This window comes from Mesoplodon bidens (genome assembly GCF_964165515.1).
Source record: "Mesoplodon bidens genome assembly, chromosome: 1".
NCBI classification, from domain to species: Eukaryota; Metazoa; Chordata; class Mammalia; order Artiodactyla; family Ziphiidae; genus Mesoplodon; species Mesoplodon bidens.
Window position 1 is genome coordinate 9,912,512 of NC_138176.1, and position 26,448 is coordinate 9,938,959.

At 50.7% G+C, this 26,448-nt stretch overlaps 1 protein-coding gene across 1 annotated transcript in view; it reads right to left on the reverse strand.

Moving 5' to 3' along the window:
* Window positions 1-26,448, reverse strand: part of BTBD16 (BTB domain containing 16) — a gene marked incomplete at its 5' end in the record, with an annotated part of 51,160 nt that overhangs the window by 14,595 nt on the left and 10,117 nt on the right. The window contains 8 exons of the mRNA XM_081246031.1: window positions 3,806-3,925; window positions 10,645-10,775; window positions 11,546-11,615; window positions 14,936-15,050; window positions 16,345-16,434; window positions 19,133-19,152; window positions 19,684-19,882; window positions 21,865-21,938. Coding sequence (XP_081102157.1) covers window positions 3,806-3,925; window positions 10,645-10,775; window positions 11,546-11,615; window positions 14,936-15,050; window positions 16,345-16,434; window positions 19,133-19,152; window positions 19,684-19,882; window positions 21,865-21,938 — 819 coding nt within the window. The remainder of the gene's footprint in view (window positions 1-3,805; window positions 3,926-10,644; window positions 10,776-11,545; window positions 11,616-14,935; window positions 15,051-16,344; window positions 16,435-19,132; window positions 19,153-19,683; window positions 19,883-21,864; window positions 21,939-26,448) is intronic.

Sequence of the window (26,448 nt, forward strand, 5' to 3'; positions counted from 1 at the left end):
GCAGGTACAGTGGTGCTGAAGGAGTTAACTATTCAAATACCTTCCCTCCTAGCTCAAGATGTTGCTAAGACAGCTGAGAAAAGGAGTGTGTGATCTATTTTACTCAATTGCTGCTCTAAGCGCTCCTTTTTGGATGCTGGGCCAGCCACGGCCACACCCAGCGTTGCACCTCAGCGTCATTCCTGGTCGGTCTAACATTCGGGCAGCTTGTCCCACTACCACCACATTATGAAAGCACAATCCCATTTTGCAGGTCCCCGTATGGTGATGGTCCACTCTGATCTCTGTTCCCCCACCTGGGAGATACCTTATAAACCACTCTGTCATTTCAATTATTTCATCAACAGATGAAACTTTAAAAATTGGGCCAAACAGCCAACTTCCTTGGTTCTCATACACAAGCCTGTGTACTGTCTCCCAGGGTCTGCTCGCCTTCTAATGCTCCTGGAATGTCCCTGTCAGTGGCTGTGGAAACTTCCTTGACTAGCTGTTCCCTCCATCTTCACTGAACTGTGGAGCTCAGCTCCTCGGTGACTCAGTTCCGGCCCAGGCTGACCGTGACTTCCCACACTTCCACCACTTCCACCCCTTCCACCACTGGAGCAGAGATGCCTTCTTGCAGCCCAAGCCCTCAGGCCAGCAGCTCTGAGGCTCAGCCCCAGGGATCCTCAGGCCAACACAGAACCTGGGCACCACCGCTGCCCCCTCCCATGTCTAGCGTAGGCATCACCAAACTATCGAGACATTATTCCTCACTGAGCCTCGAGAAAGCCTTAGAACTCTGCCTAGTCTCGTCCACCAAACAGGCCCTACCCATCAGTAAAAATGGAAACTTGTCTGCCATCCCTCCTGTTTCGAGCTGCCGCAGACATGGTGTTCTCTGAATTTGGCATCTGCATGGTCAGACCCATTTCTCAGCTGGGGCAACCCAGCTCTGTAGAAAGGTTTGATGGAATTTCATCGTTCCATAAGCTGTTATGCGCTCAGCACGGTGCCAGGTGAGCTGGGGATGCAATGAAGGATCGTAAACCCTTCCTACAAGCCGCTCACGGCCTACCCAGGGAGACAGAACGTGTGCACCCACCAAGGTGTTCGTGAGGGCCTGGCTGGCAAGGCTCCTGGGGAGGCCCCGCCCTGGATGGACTGAGAAGAGGAGGTGGAGCAGGCTGGGGTGAGGGGAGCCGGGGCAGCAAGTGCTGATCCCTCGGCTAAGGAGTCCCTCGGGGACTCAGGGGACAAGCACTTGGCAGGTGGAGGCCATTGACCAGGGAGCACCTTAGGGGTGCCCCTGTTCTGGGGCAGAAGAGTGAGCTGGGACGGGAGGCGAACCACCCGCAATCCTCAAGATGGACCACGGCCCTCAAAGTCGGAGGTGGGCCTGGGCGACCACGGAGCGGAAGAGCATCTGAGTTCCAGACTGTGTCATCTTTTCTCCCAAGGGGACACCAAGCCTGCTGGAGGGAGGGAGAGGGGGTGAGGGAAGAAAGGACGTAGGGCAGGACTCAGAGAACACGGCTCCAGGGAGAGGACACCATCCCAGCTGGTCAGCTTGGGCAGCGAGACCATTTGGAGACACACGAATGGTTTCCAACACGGGAAACCTTGCAGGCTCAGGGGGGCTGCGGGAAATGCGTGCAGAGGGCTGAGGTTTGGGGTCAAAATGGAATCAATGTCGATTCAGGAGTAATGCAGAAGCTACAATGGGAAGGAACACCCGAGGATGGGGGGAGCCTTGGAGACCCCAGCTCAGGCAGGTCCAGGAAACCCCGCTTTCAGGGCCACATGCCTTCGCCCTCTCACTCCCACTTGTTTCTCTCACAGTAAAAACACAGTTCCAATGAATCACCCACATTCTAGCTCATTTCCTATCTCCCAGTTCTAGACATTTCCAGTAGGAGAGCTAACCTGGTGCCAAACAGCGACTTTTCCTGGTGTGCATGACTCATCAGAAAAACTGTCTCTTGGGCTATTAAAAGAGTGGGAGAGGGTGTAGCTAAGACATTTGGGTTCAAAGCAAATTATATAGGAACTAAGCAAGGACATGTCATTCTGGCAATGAACTTTGCTTTCCCCAAATAACGAGACAGGAAAAAGGGGCTCTTTACTTGACATGGTGCACAGATGTTCCAGAAAAGGATTAACTGCTTCAGAATAATGCAAGCAAAACTTGGCTTAACAGGTCGATGTGCTGATGAACATGTGGAAGATGTGTTTATCCGCTAAAGTCACATGTGCAAAAGAAAAGGAATCTCTTGACTTCCTTCAGTGCACCTTATCTTGCTTGGAAGCCCCCGTCCCTGCTGATATGGGGAATAGAACGTAAACCTGATCATGAAGGTAAGCCTGCCCGCCTAGGGCGGATCCTCCTGGCAGTGTCTTTGGCTACAGGGCCATCACACTCTGCAACCAGCTTGGATGCTGCGAGTGTATTTACAAAGTTTTAATAGAAGCTAAAGAGACACCAGATGGATTACTGCTTTCACCCTCACCCCCGCCCAGACCCATGCTGGGTCTGGGTCCCCCAGACCCATGCTGCCACAGCTGACATTGCCAGTGGGGTTGAACAGACAGAAAACACAGGCAGAGGAGGACACAGGGAGAGGAAGAAGATGCACTGCCAGGCAATTTTAGAAGTAATTGGCTAACAACAACACTGAACCTAGAGGCAGCCTCAGGATCTTTCTATACACTATGCCCAGGGATTCACGACTGAACCAGCTGCAGCGGGCACAAGAGAGAAACCCTCCCTGCCATCCTAGGAATGGGCAGCAAAGTGTCTTGGGATTTGGCAGGTCTGGGTTCAAGTCAGGCTCCATTCCTTATCACTTGTATGATCTCTGACAAGGTATTCATCTCTACTTCAATTTCCTCATCTGTAAAATGGGAATAATAAAACCAGCCCCTGAGTACTAGGTAGATTAAATGAGATTACAAATAGAAAGTGTCTATCAGAATTATTGCATTTAGTAAGCATAATTAAATGGTGCCCATTCTTATACTGTAATGGTTATTTTTCACTTAAATGTTGAGATATATAACTTTTAGAATTTATAAATTTAGAGATTCTAAGAGACTGGATTAATGCTATGAAATCTTTGTACATTCAAATGCTTTTTCATTTGTCCAGAAAATTCAGGATGTTATATGCTAACTAGTGAAATATAAATGAGAAAGATCTGGTCTGATTTAGGTACATTTTAAGTATGAAATTTTTTTTTAATGTTGGCTATATTCCCTGTGTTGTACAGTACAGCCTTGTAGCTTATTTATTTATTTATTATTTATTTTTTGTGGTACGCGGGCCTCTCACTGCTGTGGCCTCTCCCCCCGCAGAGCACAGGCTCCGGACGCGCAGGCCCAGCGGCCATGGCTCACAGGCCCTGCCGCTCCGCTGCATGTGGGATCTTCCCAGACCGGGGCACGAACCCGCGTCCCCTACATCGGCAGGCAGACTCTCAACCACTGCGCCACCAGGGAAGGCCCTTAAGTATGAAATTTTTAAGGCCAGTACGGTATGGTAATTTTCCTGAATAAAAACATACCTTGTGCATCATGTCTTTTACTGGACACAGAACACGTGCTCAAAGGCACACGACTATCTCATATTATAACACCTATTATTCACTTTTTCAAGTAATCTAGTGGTTCAAAGTTATCCCATAATCTTAGATCCCATAAGAAAACTGCATTCTATGCACTCTGAACGATGCTATGAAAAGTAATATCACGGATGCTTTCCCCCATGATATTATGAACAAACAAACAGTGTATGTTCTGTTCATCAGTCAACACTAAGTCACGCTACCTGCTAAAAAATGAGAGCACAGTTGCGTACATCGGAATTGTCTGAGTTTTGTCGTTTAGTTGCAAGTAGACACACAAAAGAAGTGTTTTCAGAAGGTGAAACTCGCTAAAAGTAAACAACCTGGCCAAAATAAAAGATTGAGAAGTAATTTTAGGAACAGCCAAAACCACACTGTGTGTAAAAAACTGAAAAATTAAAAGTGAGTTTAGGAAGGAGGCGATACCACCCTGAGTCTGTAGGTGGACGCACATAGAGAGATATCGAGTGACTTGCTCAGGGTCACTCAGCTGGTAACCTGCATGGCTGGACCGTGAACCTCAAGTCACCTGTCACCACCAGAGCCTGTGTCTTCACCCACTGGCTGTGCTGCTGTTAAACAATGGCCATCACTGAATGAGCTCCTACCAGGAGACAGAGTTCCCAAGGCGTTTCCGTACTTTTTAAATTTAATTCCACACAACAACCCTGCAGAGTTGGGATATATTCCTTACTTTTATAGATGTGGAAATTGGACTGACCCTATGTTTATTTAATAATTTAATGTTTTGTTCATCATGGGTTTTTTTTGTATTAATTCTCACTGTAAAATATTGCATTAAAATACATTTTATCTCAATGACTGAGGTTTTTCGTGTCCCTTAAATTTTGCACCTGAGGTGAGTGCCTCACTGGTCATATTCCAGTCCCGGCCCTGACTGAGGGCTGAAATGTGAATAACTTATCCAAAGTCACACAATTCTGAGGTCAGACCTGGGCAGGGGTCACTTCTGCCCCAAACTGGCTGTGGAACCTCCTGCAGGCTGCTTACTGGCCCTGCAGCTGCAATTCCCTCATCTGTAACACAGTGATTATAGCAGTTGCTCACAGGATACTTGTGACGGCTATGTGAGGTGACATGTCATATGAGTTTCCTATTGCTGCTGTAACAAATTGCCACAAACCGAGTGGCTTAAAACAACACAAATTTATTATCTTATTGTTCCAGAAGTCCTAAGTACAAAATGGATCTCACTGGGCTAACATCAAGGTGTGGGCAGGGCCGTGCTCCTTCCTGAGGGTCTAGGGGAGAATCATTTCTTTGCCTTTTCCAGCTTCTAGAAGCCACTGGCATCCCTTGGCTTGTGGCTCCTTCCTTCATCTTTGAGCCAGCGGCACAGCATCTTCAAAACTCTCTCTGGTTCTGACTCTTTCTCCTGCCTCTCCCACATTGAAGAATCCTGTGATTACACTGGGTCCACTCGGATTATCCAAGATAACCTCCCCATGCCAAGCTCATTCAATTAGCAACCTTAGTTCCATCTGAAAACTCAATTCCCCTTTGCCGCGCAACCTAACATATTTGCAGGTTCCAGGGCTTGGGATGTCGACGTCTTTGGGGGACCATTATTGAGCTGACCACACATAGAGCGGTGCCTGGGCACAGTAATGGGCTCAGGGGGCAGCAGCTCTGACTCCTGCGTGGCAGGGCTCTGAGTGGCCCACCGAGAGGTTTGGGTCCTGGCTCCAGAGCCCACACTGTGCCTGCAGCAGCACGAGACATCTCATCAAGGAAGAAGGGAGGAGGAGGATTGGGTGTTGCCCTCCATGGAATCCACTCCGTAAAGGATGTTTCCCAAGCAGCTCCTCTAAGAGCCACCGATGACTTGCTTCTCTGAGTCATTTCAATGTTTCTTAAACCCATTGATATTTTCTGTCTCTGACCACGGAGATGCACCCTGGCTTCAAAATATATCATCGCCTCTTCAACCACCACTTTAGTGGTCATGGTGGGTGGAAGCCAAGCTAAACCGTGACGCTAAAGGGCAATGGGAATGTCACTCTCCCACCCCTCTCGCTACGTCTGGACACAGGAGAACGGTCTCTTTCCTCTTATTTTTTTTTAGGCACCTACAATGCGTGGGCTTTGACTCTGGCCAGACAGTGACCAAATTTGTCACTGTCTGGGCAATAACGGTGAGCCAAGGGGGAGACATCACAGAATCACTTGGTATGATGTCCCCACAAGGAACTCTTCAACCACTGCTGGGCTGGGGAGCTACATGTCTTCTGGTGCAGAACCCACGCTTGAGGTCCTCAAGCCCAGAAGGTTCTCTGAGATCTTACCAAAGAGGAGCTTACCAACACAAGGGGAGTAATTCGGAGCTCCATGAATCAGGACCCTGGTTTTACTTTTAGGATGAAGGGTAATTACTGAACTAAAGCCCTCTGTCTTTAGGCCAAGTATTAGTACCCTAAAGTATTAGTTCCTACAGGAAATAATCATGCTGAGGACATTCAAACATATTTTCATTTACCTAAGAGCTCTGATGATCTGAATCAAGACGGAACTCACAGAGATCCTAAACTTCCCTCCAACACAGGCGACCATCTGGGCTGTTCTACATGTGCTTATTGGGGCTCACAAGTAGCCATTGGGATGTAACTGGTGTAAAAATGTCTTCAACAAGACATTGTCCTCTATTTTTATTGAGAAAACTGTGTATAAATAATAAAGATCTCCTTCTGAATGCAGACCATAGAGAAAGCCGTGCCCAAGTGATCAAGAAAATATGAACAAGGATGTCCATTGCAGCTCTGATTGTCATCACAAAAATGAAGCAAACTAAAACAAAAGGCCATTAGGAAGGGAATGAAAATACTGTTGTCTATTCATTCATCAGAGCCCTGTACAACAATTAAAATTTTAAATGCTAATTAGGTACATACATAGCAATACAGAGAGAACACGTCGCGTGATGTTAGTGAACAGAGTAAGTTGCAGGAAGTCACAATCACTGCAATCACTATGAGAAAGTTGACTTGAAATTTAAACCTTTGCAAAACCATACTGTGCATTATTTTTGCATGTACATATATGTAACAAGAATATAATCTCATGGACTGGATTCACACAAATCCTCCACTTTAGGGAGGGAGGGAGGCCAAGAGGACGGAAGGGGAATAGGGCTGGGCGGGGAGTTGGGCAGAGCACACAGCTGACTTCTGCTTTCCTGGCCATGTTTTATTTCTTAACTTACGACAAAATGCTACCATCTGTTCATTTGGGGAGGTGGGTCCAATTGTGTTTTGCATTATCCTCCTACCTTTGTAACTTTTTTTATAATCCCTACATTTTTAATAATCCTTACATAATCCTTTATAATAATCCACAATCCTTTTATAATCCTTACATTTTTTAAAATCCTTATATTTTTATAATAAGGACATGGAAGGTCCTTACAATAAGGACCTTCCATGTCCTGATTGATCTTGACCATCAATAAGGAATAAGAAAGCCTGGAGAAGAGCATACTAGTGGGCTGGTACTGGGTCCAGCCCATGACCCACAGGCATGGAGGCCACTCAGACCTGGGTTCAATTCCCAACCCTCTTGCTGCATGGCAGAAGCAATCCTTTCACGTCCTATAATCTCCATTCCGCAGGGGAAAACACGAGGATACCTCCCTGGGTTGCTGTAAGAATGAGACCTGAAAACCCACTCAGCCTGTTCTGTATACCCCAAGTGCTTCATAATTGGTAGGTATTGTTGTTATTAGCCAGAGAAGCATTAGCTGCAGAAACTACTGTTTGAGAGGGCTGCCCAGTGGTGTTCCAAATGCCGTGGAGGAGACGGTGGCTTTTCTCAGGGAGTTCCTGAGCCCTCAAGACTCTTTGCATCACAGACAGGAAGTCTGGGGGTGGTGGGACACGTGCCCGCCTGGTTTGCAGGGCAGCCTTTCGTGCAGGTAGAACTAGACAGCCCTCTGAGTCCTCCATTCTCCTAAGTCTACAAGGAGCTTGGCTTCCAGAAAAACAGAATTTAGAATGAAGTTTTCATAATATTAGAGTGAGTGAAACAGGGTCACCGAGTGGTGACCTTTAAGGAGAAAATTGACTGAAAACCAGAGGCCCAGGAGGTCAGGGAAACTGTGTGCTTTACCACAGGTCATTTACAAGATGGAAAGAAAACTCAAAGGAAGATGAGGCCAAAGGGACTTCGGATGGGGAAGGTGAATGGCCTTGAAGTTGAAGCACCTGATGAGACAGATGTTGTTCCGAAAAGGCTTAGAGACCCAAGCATCACGCCCACGAATGAGGGGTGGGTCCCAGTCTACCCTAAATGGGGCTGAGGGACTCTCCATCCCTGACCCCCAGCTGGCCTTTCCACACAGATGCCCTGGGGCCATGTGACTTCCCAGGACAACCCAGTGTTCACTGAGTTCTGTTTGCTGGGAAACCTGGCCTCTGTTACAAATGAGGAGACGGTGCAGCAGTGAGGGTGGGACCTGGACCTTGGAGACGGGAGCCCTGAGCTCGAGCCTAGCCCTGTCTTTTATCATCCCTCTTATCTTCGGGACAATCATTGTACCTACCGCACAGCACTGTGGGGATTAAAAGGGACGGTGCACACAGCACAGCACACACCCAGAAGTGCTCAGTAAAAGTTAATTCACCCGAAGGTCCTTTCTTAAGCAGGTGTGGTCCGTGGTGTCAGGCCCACCAGCCACTAAGATGAGGAGCCCAAGCCTGGTAAATTTCTAACCATCTCCCCGGGCACTGGGTGTGGCCCAAGGCCCCTCTTTACATGCCCTCTGTTCCCCACCTCCCTCCAGCTTCAAGGCAGCTGGACACCAACCAGGTGAGGAGAGTTCACCTCCGAAGACAAGACGTCAGCGTGAGGTCCAGGAGCTGAGGGCCTGGTCCCTCCGGGGCATATGCGCTGACGACATGCCCGAGGCCTCACAGGCTCTTCCCTCCCTCCAGGTAGCCCGGCACTACCTGTGAAGACAGACAGCTCCTGGGGTGGAGCCAGAGAAGCAGGACCCAGTGTCCACATCAGTCATGTCTCCCCAAACCTGTGAGTCTAGACGCTTGACACGTAACGTTCTTGACCTCTTTTCCTGCCCAGCCAGCCTTTTCTAGGGCGTATCCCATCGCTAACATTCTGGTTGTGGTCAGACATTCTTTTTCCCTTCCTTGGTTAAATGTTACCGGCGTGAGACAGCTCAGTCTTTCCAAGGGAGGGACAGTGTCATGAAAAGTCTAAGGGCTGTCATGTTTATCTTTTCTTCAAGGGTTGCACAACCTTTGCTCCATGAAGGGTGGGGCGCATGCACTTGTGGAAAAGCCATGGGGAGCAGGGCAAAATGACCCTGGGAGCCCCCGGCTCCCCCCTGCCAGGGCCTAGCATTGCTCTTGGGGCCCAAGTTCCTGAGGTCTTCGTAGATAATACAGACATTCGAGGTATCCCTCAACACCAGAACCCAGAACGTTGTTCTACCAACCTCACTTCCCTGTAAGTCTGAGGGCATTGCAAGCTACTGAGTCAATTCAAACCAACAGGAGAACAAACCCTTACAGGTCTAATTCTTGAAATCGGAACGCTTTCCACCACACATGCATGAGGAAACATTTATTTCCTAATATACCATCACAATTTTTCGTAGAATTTTGTCTTCAGTTTTGTAATTCACCCAAAGGGAATACCATCTTGGTAACTTGGCAGTGGGTATCAAGAACCTTTTAAAAAGTCCCCCAAAGACACAACAATTAAATGCAATACGTGTTCCTAACCTGATCCTGCAATGGAGGAAAAAAGATGCTATAAAGGATGGTGTTGAGGCAATGCATCACATTGTGTAAGGTATCACCTCCATGTCAAATTTCCTGAAGTTGTTAACCTCATTGGGATTATAACAGAAAAATTCTCTTTACTAGGAAATATACATTGAAGCATTCAGGGGTAAGGGAACATGATATATGCAACTTGCCCTCAAAGGGTTAAAAAATGTCTGTTAATAGATACACACACAGATGCAAATGATAAAGCAAACAGGACAGAGACTGAACGAAGCAGGGTAAAGGGTACTGAGATATTCTTTGTACTTTTCTTGTTATCTAATTTGTTTGAAATTATTTTCAAATAGAATATTTTTTTAAATACTAATAAAAACAAAGTCCTTTTGGCTTAGTAATTTCACTTTTAGGAATTCACTGTGGGAAAATAATATGAGATGAAAATAAATGTACGTTGAAGGATGTCATGAAGGTACTATTTATATCAATGAAATACTGGAAATAACCTAAAAGGCCAGGCACTGGCCGGAGTCTAAGGAAAGCCCTGTGGTTGCCACATGGGTAACAACAGAGCAGCCGGATCGGCAGAGCCAAAGCCCCCTGGGTTAAAGATGCGACTGGAAGACCCTGAGTTAGAGGTCCCTGTGCTGGTCCAGATGAGAGGCCTGGAAGGTTGGCCTCTGGCTGGTGCCCACGCAGAGGCCCACAGAGATGAGTTGCACTTGTGCGGGAGGATGAAGTGGTCCCCCAGGGGCTTGAGCAGCTCATCAAGGAACACTGGGTGGGGGGTGCAGTAAAGGGCGGGGCGTGCAGTAAAGGCCAGGGCACCGCGAGTTGGGTTTTAGCCTTACTTGTCAAAAAGGTCACACCGGCAGTGGAATGTCTGAGTCTAGAGCTGTTCAGGGCTGGAGATAGAAACTGATTTCGGGGTGAGAGCTTTTTCCTTTTTCCCTTTTCCCTGGTTTCCAAATTTTCCACAATGAATGTGTCTTAATATTGACAGAGTCTTAAAAAGTTATGTAGGCAATTAATTAATTACCAGGTGGGTAATGAGACAGCGGGAGCCCCGAGGGTCCCTACTCTGATGAATAGCACCCCTCCCCATGCCCGAGCACAGTACCCACGTTTGGGCCCCCCCGAGGCCAGGCTGTCCAGGAGGGACGGACATTTGGGATGGAGAAGGCACTGCACACTGGGCATGTCCAGCAGGGGTGTGGGTGCAGGCCCCCCTAACACCTGCCTCCCCCCATCCTAGGGGCAGCTCGCCGGGAGCCAGCTCTCACCTGGGGGACCTCAGCACTTTGTGCAGCAGCTCCTGCGGGAGTTCCCGGAGGTGGATCTGTGTCCCCACCAGAGGGACCAAGTTCATCTCCATCCACTTCTCGCAGGCAGTGGTGAGCGGCTCTTCTTTGTACTGCGAAGGCAAGAAAAGCGCATGGAGAAAGGAGTCCCTGAACTCGCAGCGCCCTCTGCTGGAAGGCGACGATGCTACACGCGTGCTCTCGGGAAGGCCGTGCTGCAGCCCTGCTCAAAGCGCTTCTTCAAAACATAAACTGCAGCAGATAACCCACGTTATCTGAGTGTCTGCTATGCTCAAGGCACTGCACTAGGTTGATTCAAATCAATCCTCACTGCTACCCTAGGAGGTCGCTTCATTATTATTCCTATTTTACCGAGGGAAAAACTGAGGCTCCAAAATTCCTGCTCTTGCCTGAGGTCACACAGCTAGGTAAGTGGTTTGACCACAGGGCTTGCAAGCTGAAATCTCTGAACTGAGGGCTGTGACTGATCACAGACGCTCCCCCCAACTTGGGTCTCAGTTTTCTCCTCTGATAATGAGAGTGTTAGATTACGTCATTTACTGCCAACCCTGACACCCTGACTGAGCCCAGGGGGCGACAAATTTCCCTCAACCCCGCCAAGAATGTCCTGGAATGTTGTCTGCTGTTTTGGCAAGAAACGCTGACTTTCCCCTCCCCACCCCCTCACCCCCCAGATTAAAGCTTTTCTACTTTTTGGAGTGCTAAAATATTCTTTTAAACATAAAATGATTTTTAAAGATTGTTCACTTGGCACTGTTAGGTTGGTGCCATCAGATTTTTTGGAGCTGGGCCTGAAATCCCAGAGTCTGGGTGCTCCTGAGGACCCCCCAGGTGCCACGTGCCCTGTCCAGGTTGCTCTCACCTTGCAGCCGGCCAGGTAGAAGTTCTTGATGGTGCCCGGCCTGAGTCCGTTCATCATCGTGGTCACACACCTGCAGAGAGACAACTGCTGTTCCTGGAGGCCCCCAGGCTGCTTTTAGGGAAGTGGGCAGCCCCAGAGGTTTTACCTCAACTCCGCGCCGGCAGCAGAGACCTTTCAGGGAAGGGAAGGAAAAGAGCCTTATTTTAGGGATGTGGACATTTGGCTGGAGGACAAGACCAGCAAGGCTTGTTGCAAAGAGCTCTGGGCTGAGGGAGGTGAGGCCTAAGGTCAAATCCTTCTGAAGGAAACAACGTAGCCTTGGCACCAGGGAGAAGTATTACTGTTTAGGGATTAAGCACCTAAAGGTGCCTTACTGAGTTTTAATTTTAGCCAGGGTGACCATTTGTTTGTCCCCCTGCTGGAGGTATTTTCTTCCTGTACAGACCATTGCGGAGCTGTAGAGGGGCTCCCAGTCCTGTTCCTCTCTGTACGAGAGTAGATTCAAAAAGCAAGTTTCTGGGCTTCTCTGGTGGCGCAGTGGTTGAGAGTCCGCCTGCCAATGCAGGGGACACGGGTTCGTGCCCCGGTCCGAGAAGATCCCACATGCCGCGGAGCGGCTGGGCCCGTGAGCCATGGCCGCTGAGCCTGCGCGTCCGGAGCCTGTGCTCCACAACGGGAGAGGCCACAGCAGTGGGAGGCCCGCGTACCGCAAAAAAAAAAAAAAAAAGAAAGACAAAAAGCAAGTTTCTGATGAAAATCTCCGTCCTTTTCACGACCAGGCCTCATTTACTTGCTTCACTTACTCATCAAAGATCTATTTACTGAGCACGTACTATGTGCCAGGCACCCTGCGAGGCCCTTGGGTTACAAAGAATAAAGCCAGTGGGCCCAACACATGTTAAATAAACATTTAGACATGTAACCACATTATTACAGTTGTGTTCAGGGTTAAAAAGTCAAAGAACAAGGTGCCATAGGAATGTGAAAAAGGGGGAATCTGACCTGGTGGGGGGATGATCAGAAAAGTGACATTTAAACCTTGAAGGAGGAGAACAAAGAACTGTTCAGACCAGGAATTGGGAGACCAGCATTCCAAGAGGAAACAGGATGTGCAAAGGCCCTGAAGCAGGGACAGGGGCCGTACTTTGAAGGAACATCAAGGAGATCCCAGATGCAGTACAGTGAGGGGGAGCAGGACTAGGAGATGAGCTGGGGTGGGCAGGGTGTGTGGTGGGGTGGATATGCTGGGTTAGAGTTTCAGTGACTCACCTGTCACAGCTGAGATTAGTCTCCAGCGCAATTTTCTTAAGGCATGTTCGTGTCATCAAACAGGGCACCAGAGAATAGCTACTGAGCTCTCATACAGAAGCAAAATCTTGAACTCATTATTACTCAATGGTTATCCCAAACTCAGTTGAGATACATGTTGCTCTTGGACAAAGGCTTCAAGGATATCTGGTAAGTCTTGCACATATTCTAAAATGTATTCTTCAATTAAGCCAGGTCAGCAGAGAGCTGGGGAGCTCATTACCACCAACACCCACACCCCTGAAGAATAGCTTTTACTCAGTTGCATTTTGAAGTGAAGACTTTGCCAATATCAAGAAAGAACATTATTAAATTTATCGTTGCACCCTGTGTAACCCGCACGCACACACTTCATCCCCTAGAGATGGGCGGCCTCAAGTGTGCGTGATTCAGACTCAAGCAGCCATCTGGGTGATTTTGCAGTGGCTGGGGGTTCAGCCAAGATGACCTTTGGGATCCCATCCAGCACCTGGATTTGTGATGCTATCAGAGTGACCCGGGGCATTTCTGTTCACGCGTGCGCGTGCGCGCGCGTGCACACGCACGCCCACACACTGCCACACAGTTGGCAGGGGTGTGGCTTGCACTGCCACACCCCTGCCAACTGTACCATCAGCCTCTCAAAGGCAGGCGAGACCCAGCCCAGCTGTGTGCCAGACCCGCCTGGCTCCGGCCTCGGATTCCAGCCCCACCAGCTCCCGCCTCAGATTCCAGCCCCACCACAATTATCTGTAGAATCTCGGGCAGGGCCCATCAGCCCCAGGCGAGCCTAGGTTTGTTCATCAGTGGAATGACAGGCTTGGCTCAGTACCCAGAGCCCTCCCTGCTCCGGCATTCAAGACAAGGCATGTGAAGGAGGAAGGAAATGAAGAATCTGCCATTCTTGGTTCCACCCCAGATAAGCCAGGGCTATGGTTCCGGAAGGAAGATGGGGCTTTGAATCTGGGCCTCCCGTAGGGCAGCTGAGGCTCACAGACAGAAGGTGGCCAGATGCCCCACTCCAAGAGGGAAGGTGGCCTTCCAGGTTTGGGGCCAGAGTTATCTTCCAGCACAGCACCAGGACATAGCCGCTCAGAAATGCGTGCGCGCAGAAGCTGTGATTTAGTGGTGATGATCAGTCACAAGGTTATGTGGAGTTGAAGTCACGTGACACACATGGGAGGGGAGTGGGGGTTCTCAGAAAACCCAGACTTTACCCCATCACCTGCAGGGTCAAGGCCAGACTCCTTGGTTCTCCCCGAGACTCTACACGACCTGTCCCTGCCTGTGACGGCGGGCCTCCCATCTCTCACAGCCAGCCACCCACCCCATAGTCTGGCCAGGCCGACACACTGGAGTGCCTTTTCAAGACTGGTCCCCTCCACGTGTCTTCTGTGGCCACGTCCAGGCCTCTGAAAGCCTGCGTCCCTGGGTTCACGGGGCATCTGCATCCCCAACGAGGCTTCGAGATGCCCCAGATTGAGGATCTGGCCCGAGTCATTTCAGGTGCCCCCAGGAATGAGGCACCAACTCAAAAAAATCTCTGGGATTGAATGTGGCTGTATGGATTCTGTAGAAAGTGAGTTGAAACCGGCAAGGTCCCTGGAAGAGATCCTGACCCTGCCTTTTACAGAGCAGCTGATGTCCCCTCTGGGCTAAGATGGGATGTTCGTTCATTCATTTATTCATTCATTCATTCATTCCCTCAAATGAAGAAACTGAGGCTTAGGGTGGTGAAACAAGTCAGGCAGAGCATCCCTGCCCTAAATCTCCTCTCTGTTGAATTGCATCAGGAATTTGGAACTCGAAGAGCGATCAGATACCACCTCTGTGTTCAGGACGTGAGTGCAGTAAGCACACATCCCTGAAAAAGCCCAAGAGAAGGGACAAAATATTCTAGAAGAATTAATCCCATCAGGGCTTTTCCATTTGGTTCATTTACCTTCCATAAGCATTAATGGCCGACTCAAACTTGTGTTCTATGCAAAGAATCCCCAGATGTCCCAGCCCACGGAAGAGGGATGCTCCACGAGCTGGGCCGGGAGGGCCCCTTTGGATCCCACCTGGGGCTGGCCCTGGCCGCGCCTTGCCACGGTTCCTTACCTTTGGAACAGGCTGCGGAACTGAAGAATGTGGGCTACAGCCAGCACGCCCAGCAGGTCGTCCACGCTCACCTTTACCTCGCGCAGGTAGAGACTCTTCAGGGCCACGGCGAGGGCTGGGGAGGCAGCACTGAGGGCCAGCATGGGGCTCTGCAGCCCCGCATCCCTCACGCACAGGCGCCCTCCCCGCTGGATGAGGGTCCCTGAGCTGGGGGTCGGGGATGCATTAGACAAAACGCAACGGCTCTGACCTGGGCGCAGATGCTGCCTGGGCTCCCAGCCCCCCGAAGGAGTTGAGGATGAAGCTAAAGAACATGGAGCTTCTGTGAAAGAATCTCCTGTGAGCCTGTCCTGAGCCCGTGCCTCAGGGGTTCTCTCCTAACCTGGGGTCTGTGGCCTGTGCGGGGAGGTGGCTACCCCAAGGTGTGCACAGTGCTGTGTGCATGAGGTGTGTTTTGTGTTCTCTGGAGATGACATCATTACAGCGGGTTTTCCTCAGGGTCTGGGATCTTCAGAAAGGTTAAGGACTCCTGGGACGAGCGGGGATACATTTGCTAGTCCGTGGACTCAGCTTATTCCGAGTTCTACCTGATCCCCTGCAGCGCTGTAGCGCAGTCCCTTGGGCTCCGAGGACAACTGGTGTGGATAATTATTATGTGGAGAATTTCCTGATGGCACGTGACAGCATGGTGCGTTAACACCTGTTAACAGGTGTGTCTAGGTGGCCGGGATGGGATGGGGAGGGGCTGAGCCCAAGGGAGGCCCCTGGGCGAGGTCTCTGCTGCCAGCAGCCAGCCAGGGAGGGGCCCTGGTGGGAAGGGGTGGGTCAGCGTTGCCTACGGACAAGCGTGGGCCTGAGGGCTTCCCTGGGCATCTGCGCCCAGGAAAGCAGTGACACCTTCCCTGGGTCTGTCTGGGTGGCCCGCCTCTTCCTCCCTCCTCTGCATTCCTCACTCCTCTGTACAAGGACGGGGGCCTCTCTTTAGCAGAATTCCCCCTTCTTTTATTTCCCCACCTTGTGCCAGCCTCCTTCCCCTCCGCCCTGCGCTGCTTGGCTATTTTTTTTTTTTTTTTTTTTTTTTTTTTGCGGTACGCGGGCCTCTCACTGTTGTGGCCTCTCCCGTTGCGGAGCACGGGCTCCGGATGCGCAGGCTCAGCGGCCATGGCTCACGGGCCCAGCCGCTCCGCAGCATGTGGGATCTTCCCGGACCGGGGCACGAACCCGTGTCCCCTGCATCGGCAGGCAGACTCTCAACCCCTGCGCCACCAGGGAAGCCCTGCTTGGCTATTTTTAACAAGGAGGCACTGAACACTGTGTGCCTCCAGTTTGGGGTGTTTTGTTTGTTTTTCAAATCTGAGAGGCAGTTTGTTCAACGACACTCTCAGAATACGAGGACAGGTGCACGTTACCAGCTTCGGTGACCAGAGGGTCATTGATCTTCAAGGAAACGATCGTCTTCTTTACAGGGCGTTGTTCTTTAATCTTCCTGGGCAGCTGAGCTAGCGAAGGGAACAGGATGAGGACGCACAGGTGTGACAGCCACAGTGACCTGTGCAGGTACAGCGTGCGGCCCCACAACTACTCACGCAGCCTTGATCTTGGCGTGGATCTTGCTGTATTTTGTTCATTTTTGTTTGCTTGTTGGTATAGTGGATGCATTGTTGAAATGATTATTTATTTTGAAATAGTTGAAGACTCACAAGAAGTTGCAAAAATAGTACAGAGAGTTCCCGTGTCCCCCTGGGCCAGCTTCCCCGATGATCTGACACAGCCACTGTGACTGTTAAGACTGGGACACTGATGCTCACACTGATACAGACCCCCCTCCCCCTCTCTCTCCCCCTCCCCCCTTCCTCTCATTAGGCTGTGAGCAGCGAGAGGGCCAGGGGTGGACCTCCATCATCTCTGTGCCCTGAGCACCTAGCTCAGACCTGGCACCAGGCAAGAGCGCAAGGACCATCAGCTGAAGGATGAGTGTGGGACCAAGGCGTTCTCCCAGCGGCTCCTGAGACTTTGCCCCACGGAGCTCCAAATAAAGGACCCCCCGCCACAGAGGGCTTCCAGGAGGAAGGGAAGGGGCACCCTGCATCACCTCCAGCCTCCACTATCCACTCAGAGTTACTCTGAAATGTGAGGTACGACACACGGTGCCCTCGGGTCTCCAGCGGCGTCCCATGCCTTTGGCACGAAGCCAGAGCCCCTCCAGCGGCCCCAAGACCCTCCCACTAGTCTCCAGTTCACCAGGTCCCAAACCTGCCTCTTCGTGGTTTGTTGCCCAGGAGATTTGTGGAGCTCCCTCTCTTCACCATCAGGGGCCCGCCTGACCCTCTGCTATGGAAGGGAGCTCCACACCACCACCTCCCCCGATACTGGCTTTATATTCCCTCCTGGACCAACCACCTGCCAATACACCGAGTATCTGTTTGTTTACGATTGGCTGGGCAGGCACACTGGACGGTGAACCTGCCATCCCACCTCAGGCCCCGCACAGTCTTGCACACACTGGTGCTCAATAAGTATTGGCCCAATCGATGGATGAATGGATTCCATGGCCAGTGAGCTCAGGGTGCCAGGTCATGCAAGTGACATGAGTCAGGAGCCCAAAGTAGGTCACAATTTGCAGCTACAAAGAATGCAGAAAAAAGAGAACAAAGGTCCACTTCCCTCAGGCAAACAAGACCATCGAGCCTTCCCTCACCGCGTTCTTGGCACCTGGCCCTGTTCAGGCTCTCATCCAGCCAGTGTTTATTGAGCACCTACTAAGTGCCAGGCCCTGTTCCGGCTCTGGCTCACTTTCCTCCCCTGGATCTCTGCACAGCCTCCCCTCTGCCCGCTCCATTCTGTCACACACCCCCACTGGGGGCAGGAAACAAGAGGATGCTGGCAAGTGCCTGACACGTAGCGGGCATTCAGGAGGCATCGTTAGGATCATTCTGTATCACACGATTTCTCACGCTTTATCGTCACTTCAGGTGGGCTTGTCTGTCCCCCACCCCCCGACATTAAGTTCCTAGCACAATGCCTGGCACAAGTTAAGTACTGAACAGCTCTTGAAGGGAGGAAGGAATATTATCAGCTAGGTCAGAGTGCGTGGAAGACAGTTTCTGTAAGTAAAACTTCACAATCTGATAGGAAAGTGATAATTTGATCATATGCTTCTGAGGTGCCCCCAAACCAAAGTGGTTTGTTTTTAGTAAAAGAGGGTCGTTTGCTTTTGGATCCTCCTAGAGAATAAACACATGCTGCTATGGTACAGCCGATCCTGGACTCTGGGTGGAATGAACATGACCGTGAGTGGCTGGGACAGCCCCGTGTGGCCAGCACAGGGTTGCTCCAGGGGAGCTGGGTCTCCTCAGCACCCACCACTCCAGGGCTTGGTCAGAAACTTTCTCTGCTGCTCACTCCAGGAGAATGACGCTCATGTCCTCAGGAACAGAAAAGCAGTAACTGTGAGATGCGTCTAGAAACCATCATCAAAGGCACATGAAGGGCTGGGACTGTACCCACTGAAAGCCTGGGAGACACGAGTCCCAGGGTCTGACACAGTTGGTGGTGTTGCAGGGGAGACCCTGGGAAGCTGTGACAACCCAGGCACTGAGGTTTCATCCCTGCACGTGACCCGATGTCCCCCAGCCGGGCCCAGCCTCTAGCAGGGGGCTTGGGTTAGAGCAGCTGTTTTAGTAGGGCCAAATCTAAGTGGGACCATTCTAGACTTACTAAAAACATGACAACTCCATTTTTCCCTTCCATATTCTCTTGATTTTCATTGCACTCACGGTCTGGACCCCAGTGGCCTTTCACTGGTTGCCCAGGAAGAGCTGTGATCTGGGCACAGGGGCCATGGGAGAAAGAGCTCGGTCCCACGTTTGAAGACACTGGGACAAAGGCTCAGGAAGATCATAAGTGTGAAGCCTGTTACAGTTCTAGGGGGATGCCACGGCCTGCTCTTGGCTCCCAGCTTGGCCGGGAAGAGCTGAGTCAGAGGCTCTGTGGCCGGGAAGATGCCGGCAGGCAGCCAGGCTCTGTCTTCCGACTGGGGGCTCCGGCAGCCTGTCTGGCTCCAGAATATCAGAGCTTTACTGCCACGTCCTGGAAATGTAATCCCATCCTGACTGGCATGCTGGCTGCTTGGGAGACCTTGAATGTTCCATGGCACCTGCTTATGAGCTGTCTGGAGGTGATGCCAATCTATATTACCTGAGAAGAAGTTGGCAAGGCTGCAGGAGAGGAACTTACGGGACAGATAAGGGGCAGCTGGGGATTATTAAGATTCAAAAAAAGAGAAGAAGAAAGACGTGACCTAAATACTTTTGGGTATGAGGTGGCGTTAAGAAAAGAGAAAGAAAAGGAAAAGAAAAAATGAAATTGATGTACACTTGTAAACCTCCAACCAGCACACTTAGAGCCAAACAAGCCACAGATGTCAGAACTATGCCTTCTTTCTAGAAAGCCCATCAGAAGACTCAACACAACCCCCTTTCTCTTCTCAAAGAAGTAGGGAGGGCCTCCATCATAGCTGGTGGACAAGAATGGGTTATTATGAGAACAGAACTGACATTTACTGACCACTAACTATGTGCCAGGTGTTGTTCTAGAACTTCACACCTGTTACCTCCTCCACAATGAAACACAATAAGAACCATTATCCCATTTTATAGCCGAGCAGACTGAGGTTAATCCTGTAATGAGATCACACCATGAGCCTTGGTCTTAACTGCCAGAGTGACCGTGGTCCCCAAACAGATAACCGAATGCCAAGCTGGGGCCTCTCTAACCAGAGAGCCCTTGGGGGTCCTGCTCTGGGTGAGAACGTACCTTGCAGAAGCTTCTCAGGGTTTGCGTTGCCCCGGGCCAGGGCAATCATGTAAAAGTTGGTCAAGGTCTCGGACTGAAAAAGCTGGGGTGGATGGAGTTCCCATCTGAAGCCAAGACATTGGAGAATCACACCTGAGGAGAGGAAAGGATGCTGAGCAAACATTTTAACGACCCCCCGACCTGAAGATGCTTTCACTCTTTTTCCCACGTACTCTCTGTCCATCCCGTTATCGAGCAAACAAGGGGGCAGGCGGCTTCGCTAGGAACAAAGTGACAGCCATGGGGAGCTTCCTGGCTCCCAAACGGATCCGATGGGCACAAGGTAACTTAGAAAGCAGTAAACGTCCACCAGAGCTGCCGACGAACAGAGGCACACAAGCTGCCCTCCAACTTGGGGACTGGAAAAAGCTTCGTGGGGCAGGGACGCTGGCTGTGACACTCTTGGAGGGGGCCTCACCTTGCCTCCCCCATTGCAGTGTTTCTTAGCCTCGGCACTGTTCATATTTGGAGCCAGGTAATTCTCTGTGGAGGGGTCTGTCCTGTGCTGTAGGACGTTTAGCAGCATCCCTGGCCTCCACCCACTGGAGGCCAGTATCACCCGCCCCACCCAGGAGTTGTGACAACCCAAAATGTCTCCAGACTTTGCCAAGTGTCCTCTGGGGAGCAAAATTGCTACCTGGTCCCCTTTTGAAAAATACTGGGCTGTTAGTGTCTAATTATTACCCACCTGAATGTCATAGAAAAAACCCCATCACCAGGGAGCGGAGTTCTCATCAGCATTGCATTTCTCGAGGGAATGGAGATCATCAGAAAGCCCAGCTCACAGGCATGAAATGGGATTACAGTGTGAGGAGGGTCACTTGCAAACTGTAAAGGGCTTTATGCTGGGGCGTCTCACCCGGGGTGGCATAGATGATAAGAAAAAAAGAAGAGACTTGAATAGGAGGGTAGATGGAGGATCCAAGGATGCCTGGCCAGGTGAGACATGAGAGGCTATGGGCAAGGGGGGCTCTGCAGGCTGGACCCCTGAATTAGCACAGAGCTGGGGGGAAGGGAGCCATGCTCAGGGTGATTCCCCCCAAACCCTAAATCCCAGCGCCGGACAGGACCTTGAGGTTCACGAGCCCCATCTACGTATTTCTTGGCTTTGCTATTATTTTGACTGCATGACTTTGGGTACCTGTTTCCTCTCCTGTTATTATTATTGTTATTCACCAACTTTATGATATTGTTTGGTGCTGGGAGTTGAGAACCTGGGTTTTCATCTCAAATCTCCGGTCACCTCAGGTGACAGCCTGGCTATGTGGATTAAAAGGAATCTTGCCCCGTAATGGTGATTTTAGGCAAGGGAGCAGAATTGCGGATAAAGTGGGTCCCCCGCGCCCCCTTCCGCTTTCAGGATGGCAATGCAGGGCAGACATCACAACTGATCTGGAACTCTTTCTCCTGAGCCCGGAGGCGGCCTCACACTACTTCTCACACACCCCCATCCCACCCACCCCTCACCCCCCACCCCCCACCCCCAGCTCCCACCATCAACCAGAGCTGACTGGCGAGAAGAAATCAATTAGCCTCTGCCGGGGAAGGAGGCTGGCTCTGACCTTAGACAGCCACACCGTGGGGTGGGGTTTATCCGAAAAAGCACCATCAAGAAGCTGACCTGTCCAGGCTCCTCGTGGGGCTCAGCGAGCCTTTCCCAGCTGGACAGACCCGGTCTGACTCCTCATCCTACCTCAGATAAGTCTCCCTGGATGAGTGCAGATGTGGACATCCAAGTCATAATTGATTAAAGCCCAGAGGGCCACAGAACAGCTGCCCTGGGCTGGATGGGCTTCTGCTTAGTCTTCCAATCCAAAGCCTATTTATTAACATCGGCAGGTCTGTATTTATCATGGCCATTAGCATATGAAAATGTGTTTGCCAAGCAGTTTCATCCATTGTGCATTTGGGGAATATTTACAGTCACCTCTTACACGTGGGACACTGTGCAGTGGGCAGGAACAGAACTTACAGACTAGTGACCAGGCCTCTGGTCTAGTTTCCTTCCATAAAGACCATAAGCTACCCCTGAGGTCAGCAACGTTCTGACGAATCCATTGGTGACAAGAACTCACCTGCCTCCCCGCTTTGAATGGCCTTGTTCTTCAAATTCTCAGGGAACTTTTTCTGAATTTGTGAAATGCATAACCTCAAGAAAAAATACAAACAAAAAATCCAGGCGTTAATACTGACATTTTTCTTCATCTGCAACATGGATGATTCCAGTGTAAGCATCCCTAAAGCGTAAATGAATCAGTCTTATCATATCTCTCCCTTTGGGACAGTTTCCTCAGGTCACTATGTGTCTGCCAATTTGACAAACTGTAAGCTCTGTCTGATGACCGGCTCAAAACATTAATTCCTGTTTTCAGTTTGCGGGTAGATCTTAGCAAGGAGGCATTTGAGGCTACATCTGGCTGCCTAAATGACACCTCTTTGGGTGAGTGTCTAAAACAGTGCCTAGCATATAGTAGGTGCTCAATAAATAACTGCTGGAGAAAAGGGAGAGAGAGTCCTGGCATGTCTGGAAAGTCAACTCAGCAAAACTTCTGGTTAGGGTCATGCATGCCCCAGTCTCAGTGTGCCCACAGTCTAAACACAGAATCTACTCTGAGGGAGTTCCCTGGTGGTCTAGTGGCTAGGAGTCTGGGCTTTCACTGCCGTGGCCCTGGGTTCAATCCCTGGTCAGGGAACTGAGATCCTGCAAGCCCTGCAGTGTGGCCAAAAAAAAAAAAAAAAGAATCTACCCTGAACTGAGCCCCAATCCTCTGCCAGGAAGTGGCATCACCAGCCTCCAGCTGCCCAGGCCAGCACCCGGAACGCTGTCTCGCCTGATCACTTGCCCAGATCTAATGAAATGCAGCCTGAGGAGCCACCTGAAATGCAAATCTGGTCTTGCCTCTCTCCTGCGGAGAATCCTTCCTTGTCTCCCCAGTGCTCCCAGGGGAAAGCCAACCTCCTTCACGTGGCTAGCCGGCTTCTGCCTGTCTCTGCAATCTCATCCCTTTCCACTCCCTGCTCCAGCCCTTTTCAACAGCCTGAACCCATCACCTCTTGCTTCTACTCTCCTGGACACGCAGCTCCCTCACCTTTTCACTGGATGACCTCCTACGCATCCTTCCAGATAAGCTTAGTTGTTGTTTCCTCTGGGGAGGCTGGGCTGGCGGCCCTCCCCAGCCCGCCCTGGGATTGTCCCTGTTAAAACTCCTTCCCCAGGGTCTTCTGGTCGCCTGTTTCCTCACGCGCCCTCTGCACCAGGCTCTGCATCCCACAGTCGGCGTTTATTTACCCCGGCAGCCCTAGCACAGCCATCATGCAAGTGCTCGATAAATATCAATGCTGGGATGATGACAAAGATAAGCTGCTTTTCCATAGACACTATATTCACCCTGCTAAGCAAGGAAATGAAACAAAACTGGAGTCACATATTTCACAGCTTGAAGACAGTCATCCCAAGAAAGCCAACCAGCCAAGGGACACTTGACCACACCAGCCACTGTCACATTTGCCATGCTGTTTTCCAGTGATGCCAGAAATCCTTATGGGCCGGAGTGTGGGCCAGGAGGGATTGGGTCAGAGAGCCTGCGTCCAGAATAATATTGACCACATGCTGCCCTTTCCAAGGAGAGATGGTGATTACAAGTGACTCAGCCTCAGGAAGGTGGTGGGTGCTTGAGTTGTTTATCCCACAGGAGCAGTGGGCCTGACCCAAGATAGACTCAATCCCCCTGGTGGCTTGGGTCACACATCTGGGAAGAGCTGGCTAAGGTCAGGAGTTCAGACTGTGACCTCAAAATGGAACGACAGACTTTGTCCTGTTGGGGCAACAGCCATGACCTCAACTACCCTCACAAACCTCACTGTCATCAGTTGAGCCAGGAGGTGCCAGGCAACAAAAGTAACCACACTGCCTCCTCCTGGTGTATTGGCTGCTTGCCAAGATATACCATGTATCCTGTGGACTCTGTAGCTCCCAAAGCTGAGGCTCATTTCAGGACCATTGGAAAAGCTAATGGAACACATGGCATCTGTGAGTTGTCCTCTTCACCCTGTGGGACCAAGTGGCCTGGGATAAAGTGGGGATGCTGGGAACATGCCATTAGTCTGGGGCTCACTACCTTGATGGGGAAACAGAGGGTAAAAGGGAAAGTCCATACGTTTCTCATGGACATATGGACTTCCTGCAGCAGACCATCCAAAGGGCTTTTGACTTGATACCTTCAACATGCAAAACTCCAATTTGGTTTACCGGGAAGAGTCCTGCAGACCTTGGGCCTGCCTCTGGGTCTTGGTTCTTCCCTCTGTAGGAGGGAAATGAGGACCACGTGGCAGTCACTGGGGGAGTAAAAGAGCTAATGCTTGGGACGCCTGGCACTGAGCAGACACTGTTCTCCCATCAGCTCTACACCGTGGATCATGGGTCTCCGGTCCCAGCTCTCCGATAAAAATCTAGGGGTCCCTTCTTTGCATCCTTGCCTCTTAGCATGACCTCCTTCCAACCTCAGAGTGGACTTGGCATTGCAGTCAGAATGGGAAAAAACATGAGGCAGGGTCACCTTTTCCTCGGGCCCAAGCCCCCTAGATCAGCGGTCCCCAACCTTTTTGGCACCAGGGACCAGTTTCGTGGAAGACAATTTTTCCATGGACCGGGGCTGGGGGGATGGTTTCAGGATGATCCAAGTGCATTACATTTATTGTGCACTTTATTTCTATTAGTATTACCTTGTAATATATAATGAAATAACTATACAACTCCCCATAATGCAGAGTCAGTGGGAGCCCTGAGCTTGTTTTCACTTGCCGCTCACTGATAGGGTTTTGATATGAGTCTGCAAACACTTGATTTGTTATGGTCTCTGTGCAGTCAAACCCCTCAGCTAATGACAATCTGTATTTGCAGCCGCTCCCCTAGCATCACTGCCTCAGCTCCACCTCGGATCATCAGGCGTTAGATTCTCATAAGGAGCGCGCAGCCTAGATCCCTCGGTTGCGCAGTTCACAGCAGGGTTCGAGCTCCTATGAGAATCTAACGCCGCCGCTGATCTGACAGGAGGCGGAGCTCAGGCGGTGACGTGAGCGATGGGGAGCGGCTGCAAATACAGATGAAGCTTCGCTCGATCGCCCGCCACTCACCTCCTGCTGTGCAGCCCGGTTCCTAACAGGCCACGGACCGGTGGCCTGCGGGGTGGGGACCTCTGACCTAGAGGCTCCTTCCTCAGCCACACTCCTCCATCCTGGATCTTTGGGTTCATATGTTAGCTGTGTCCACACGTACCAGAGAACTCCAGGGACACTGAATGACACGTGTTAATTGGGTGTTTATTTGCCAGATACTGTTCTAAGCTCTCAATGAATTATGTCATATAATTCTCATGGCAACTCTGTAAGACAGCATCCCTAGTTTGCAGATAAAGAAACTAAGGCACAAAAAGGTTAGGTTGTTTGCAAGGAGGTTAGCATTTCCTCATCTCTCAGGCCCCTTCTCCCCGTACTCCATACCCCAGGCCCAGTGGAAGGAAGCATGACGAAGACCAGGAACCTGAGGTTCCTGTATAGCATCTCTGAGTTCTGGAGCCAAAAGCTCATGGCATCATGGAAACCCACAGACACAACCAGAAGTACTGGCTAGCTGGGCAGAACCTGGGGCATTGACATATGAGAAGCACAGTTACGTATCTGAAATAAATGGGAAGCTCAGAGCTAGTTAACTCAGCTTTCCACGGCCAGTGACGCTTTACAGAACTAGTAAAATATAGATGGGTCCAGCTCCCATCAAAGTCAACAGCGCTCCCAAGTGGAAGAAGCAACAATAACAGCGTCAACGGCAAGAAGGGGCTTGCTGCTTGGGCAGCCAGAGAGCTACGGGGAAGGTGCCCGTGTGTGTGTCGCAGGTACAATTCCAGACACCCCCCACCCCTACCATCGACCTTGTTAGCTGACAAGTCTGAAAGGACAGAAGAGTTACCAGGAATAAGCCCTTTATTTTATTACCTAAATTAAATAAAGCTTTTGTTATGCTTTCCAAGTTTATGTTTCTCACAATCACATGGAATAAATCCCCATGGTGAAAATAAAGAAAATAAAATTTTGTGTTTATTAAAGAAAATCAGTTCCTCCCACACTGTAGTAGACTACACCCATGGCCCCAATTAACATACCCTTGTCCTGCAGGACTCCCAAGAGAGTTGGTGTGTATTTCCTGCCCCTTGACTTTGACTTTGGCCACGGGACTTGCCTTGGCTGAGTGGACATGATGAGCAACTGGGCCTGCCCTCTTGCCCTCTGCCGTCACCAAGACAAGGACATGCCCAGGCTAGCCCACTGTCTCAGGAAGAGGACGAGAGGCTTGTGGAGCAGCCAAACTGCCCAGATGAGCTGAGCCTCGGTCGGCTGGCCGCTGCTACACGAGTGATCGGCCTGCCCTGAGTGGCTACCTGCCCTCGGCCTGCCTCCCGACCCCCAGCTTCCCAGCATCACCAAAGAGAGAGGCAGATCTGCAAAGCTTCTCTTGGGCAGAGAGCGCCCAGACCAGTCCCTGCATCTGCTGTGTTTGAGGCAAGGTGTTTTGATTTGGAGAAAGTGCTAAGAGGCAGGGTGACCTATGGAGTCATTGGCTGGCAGAGCACAGGGCTGACACTCCCCCAAATGAAACCACCAGG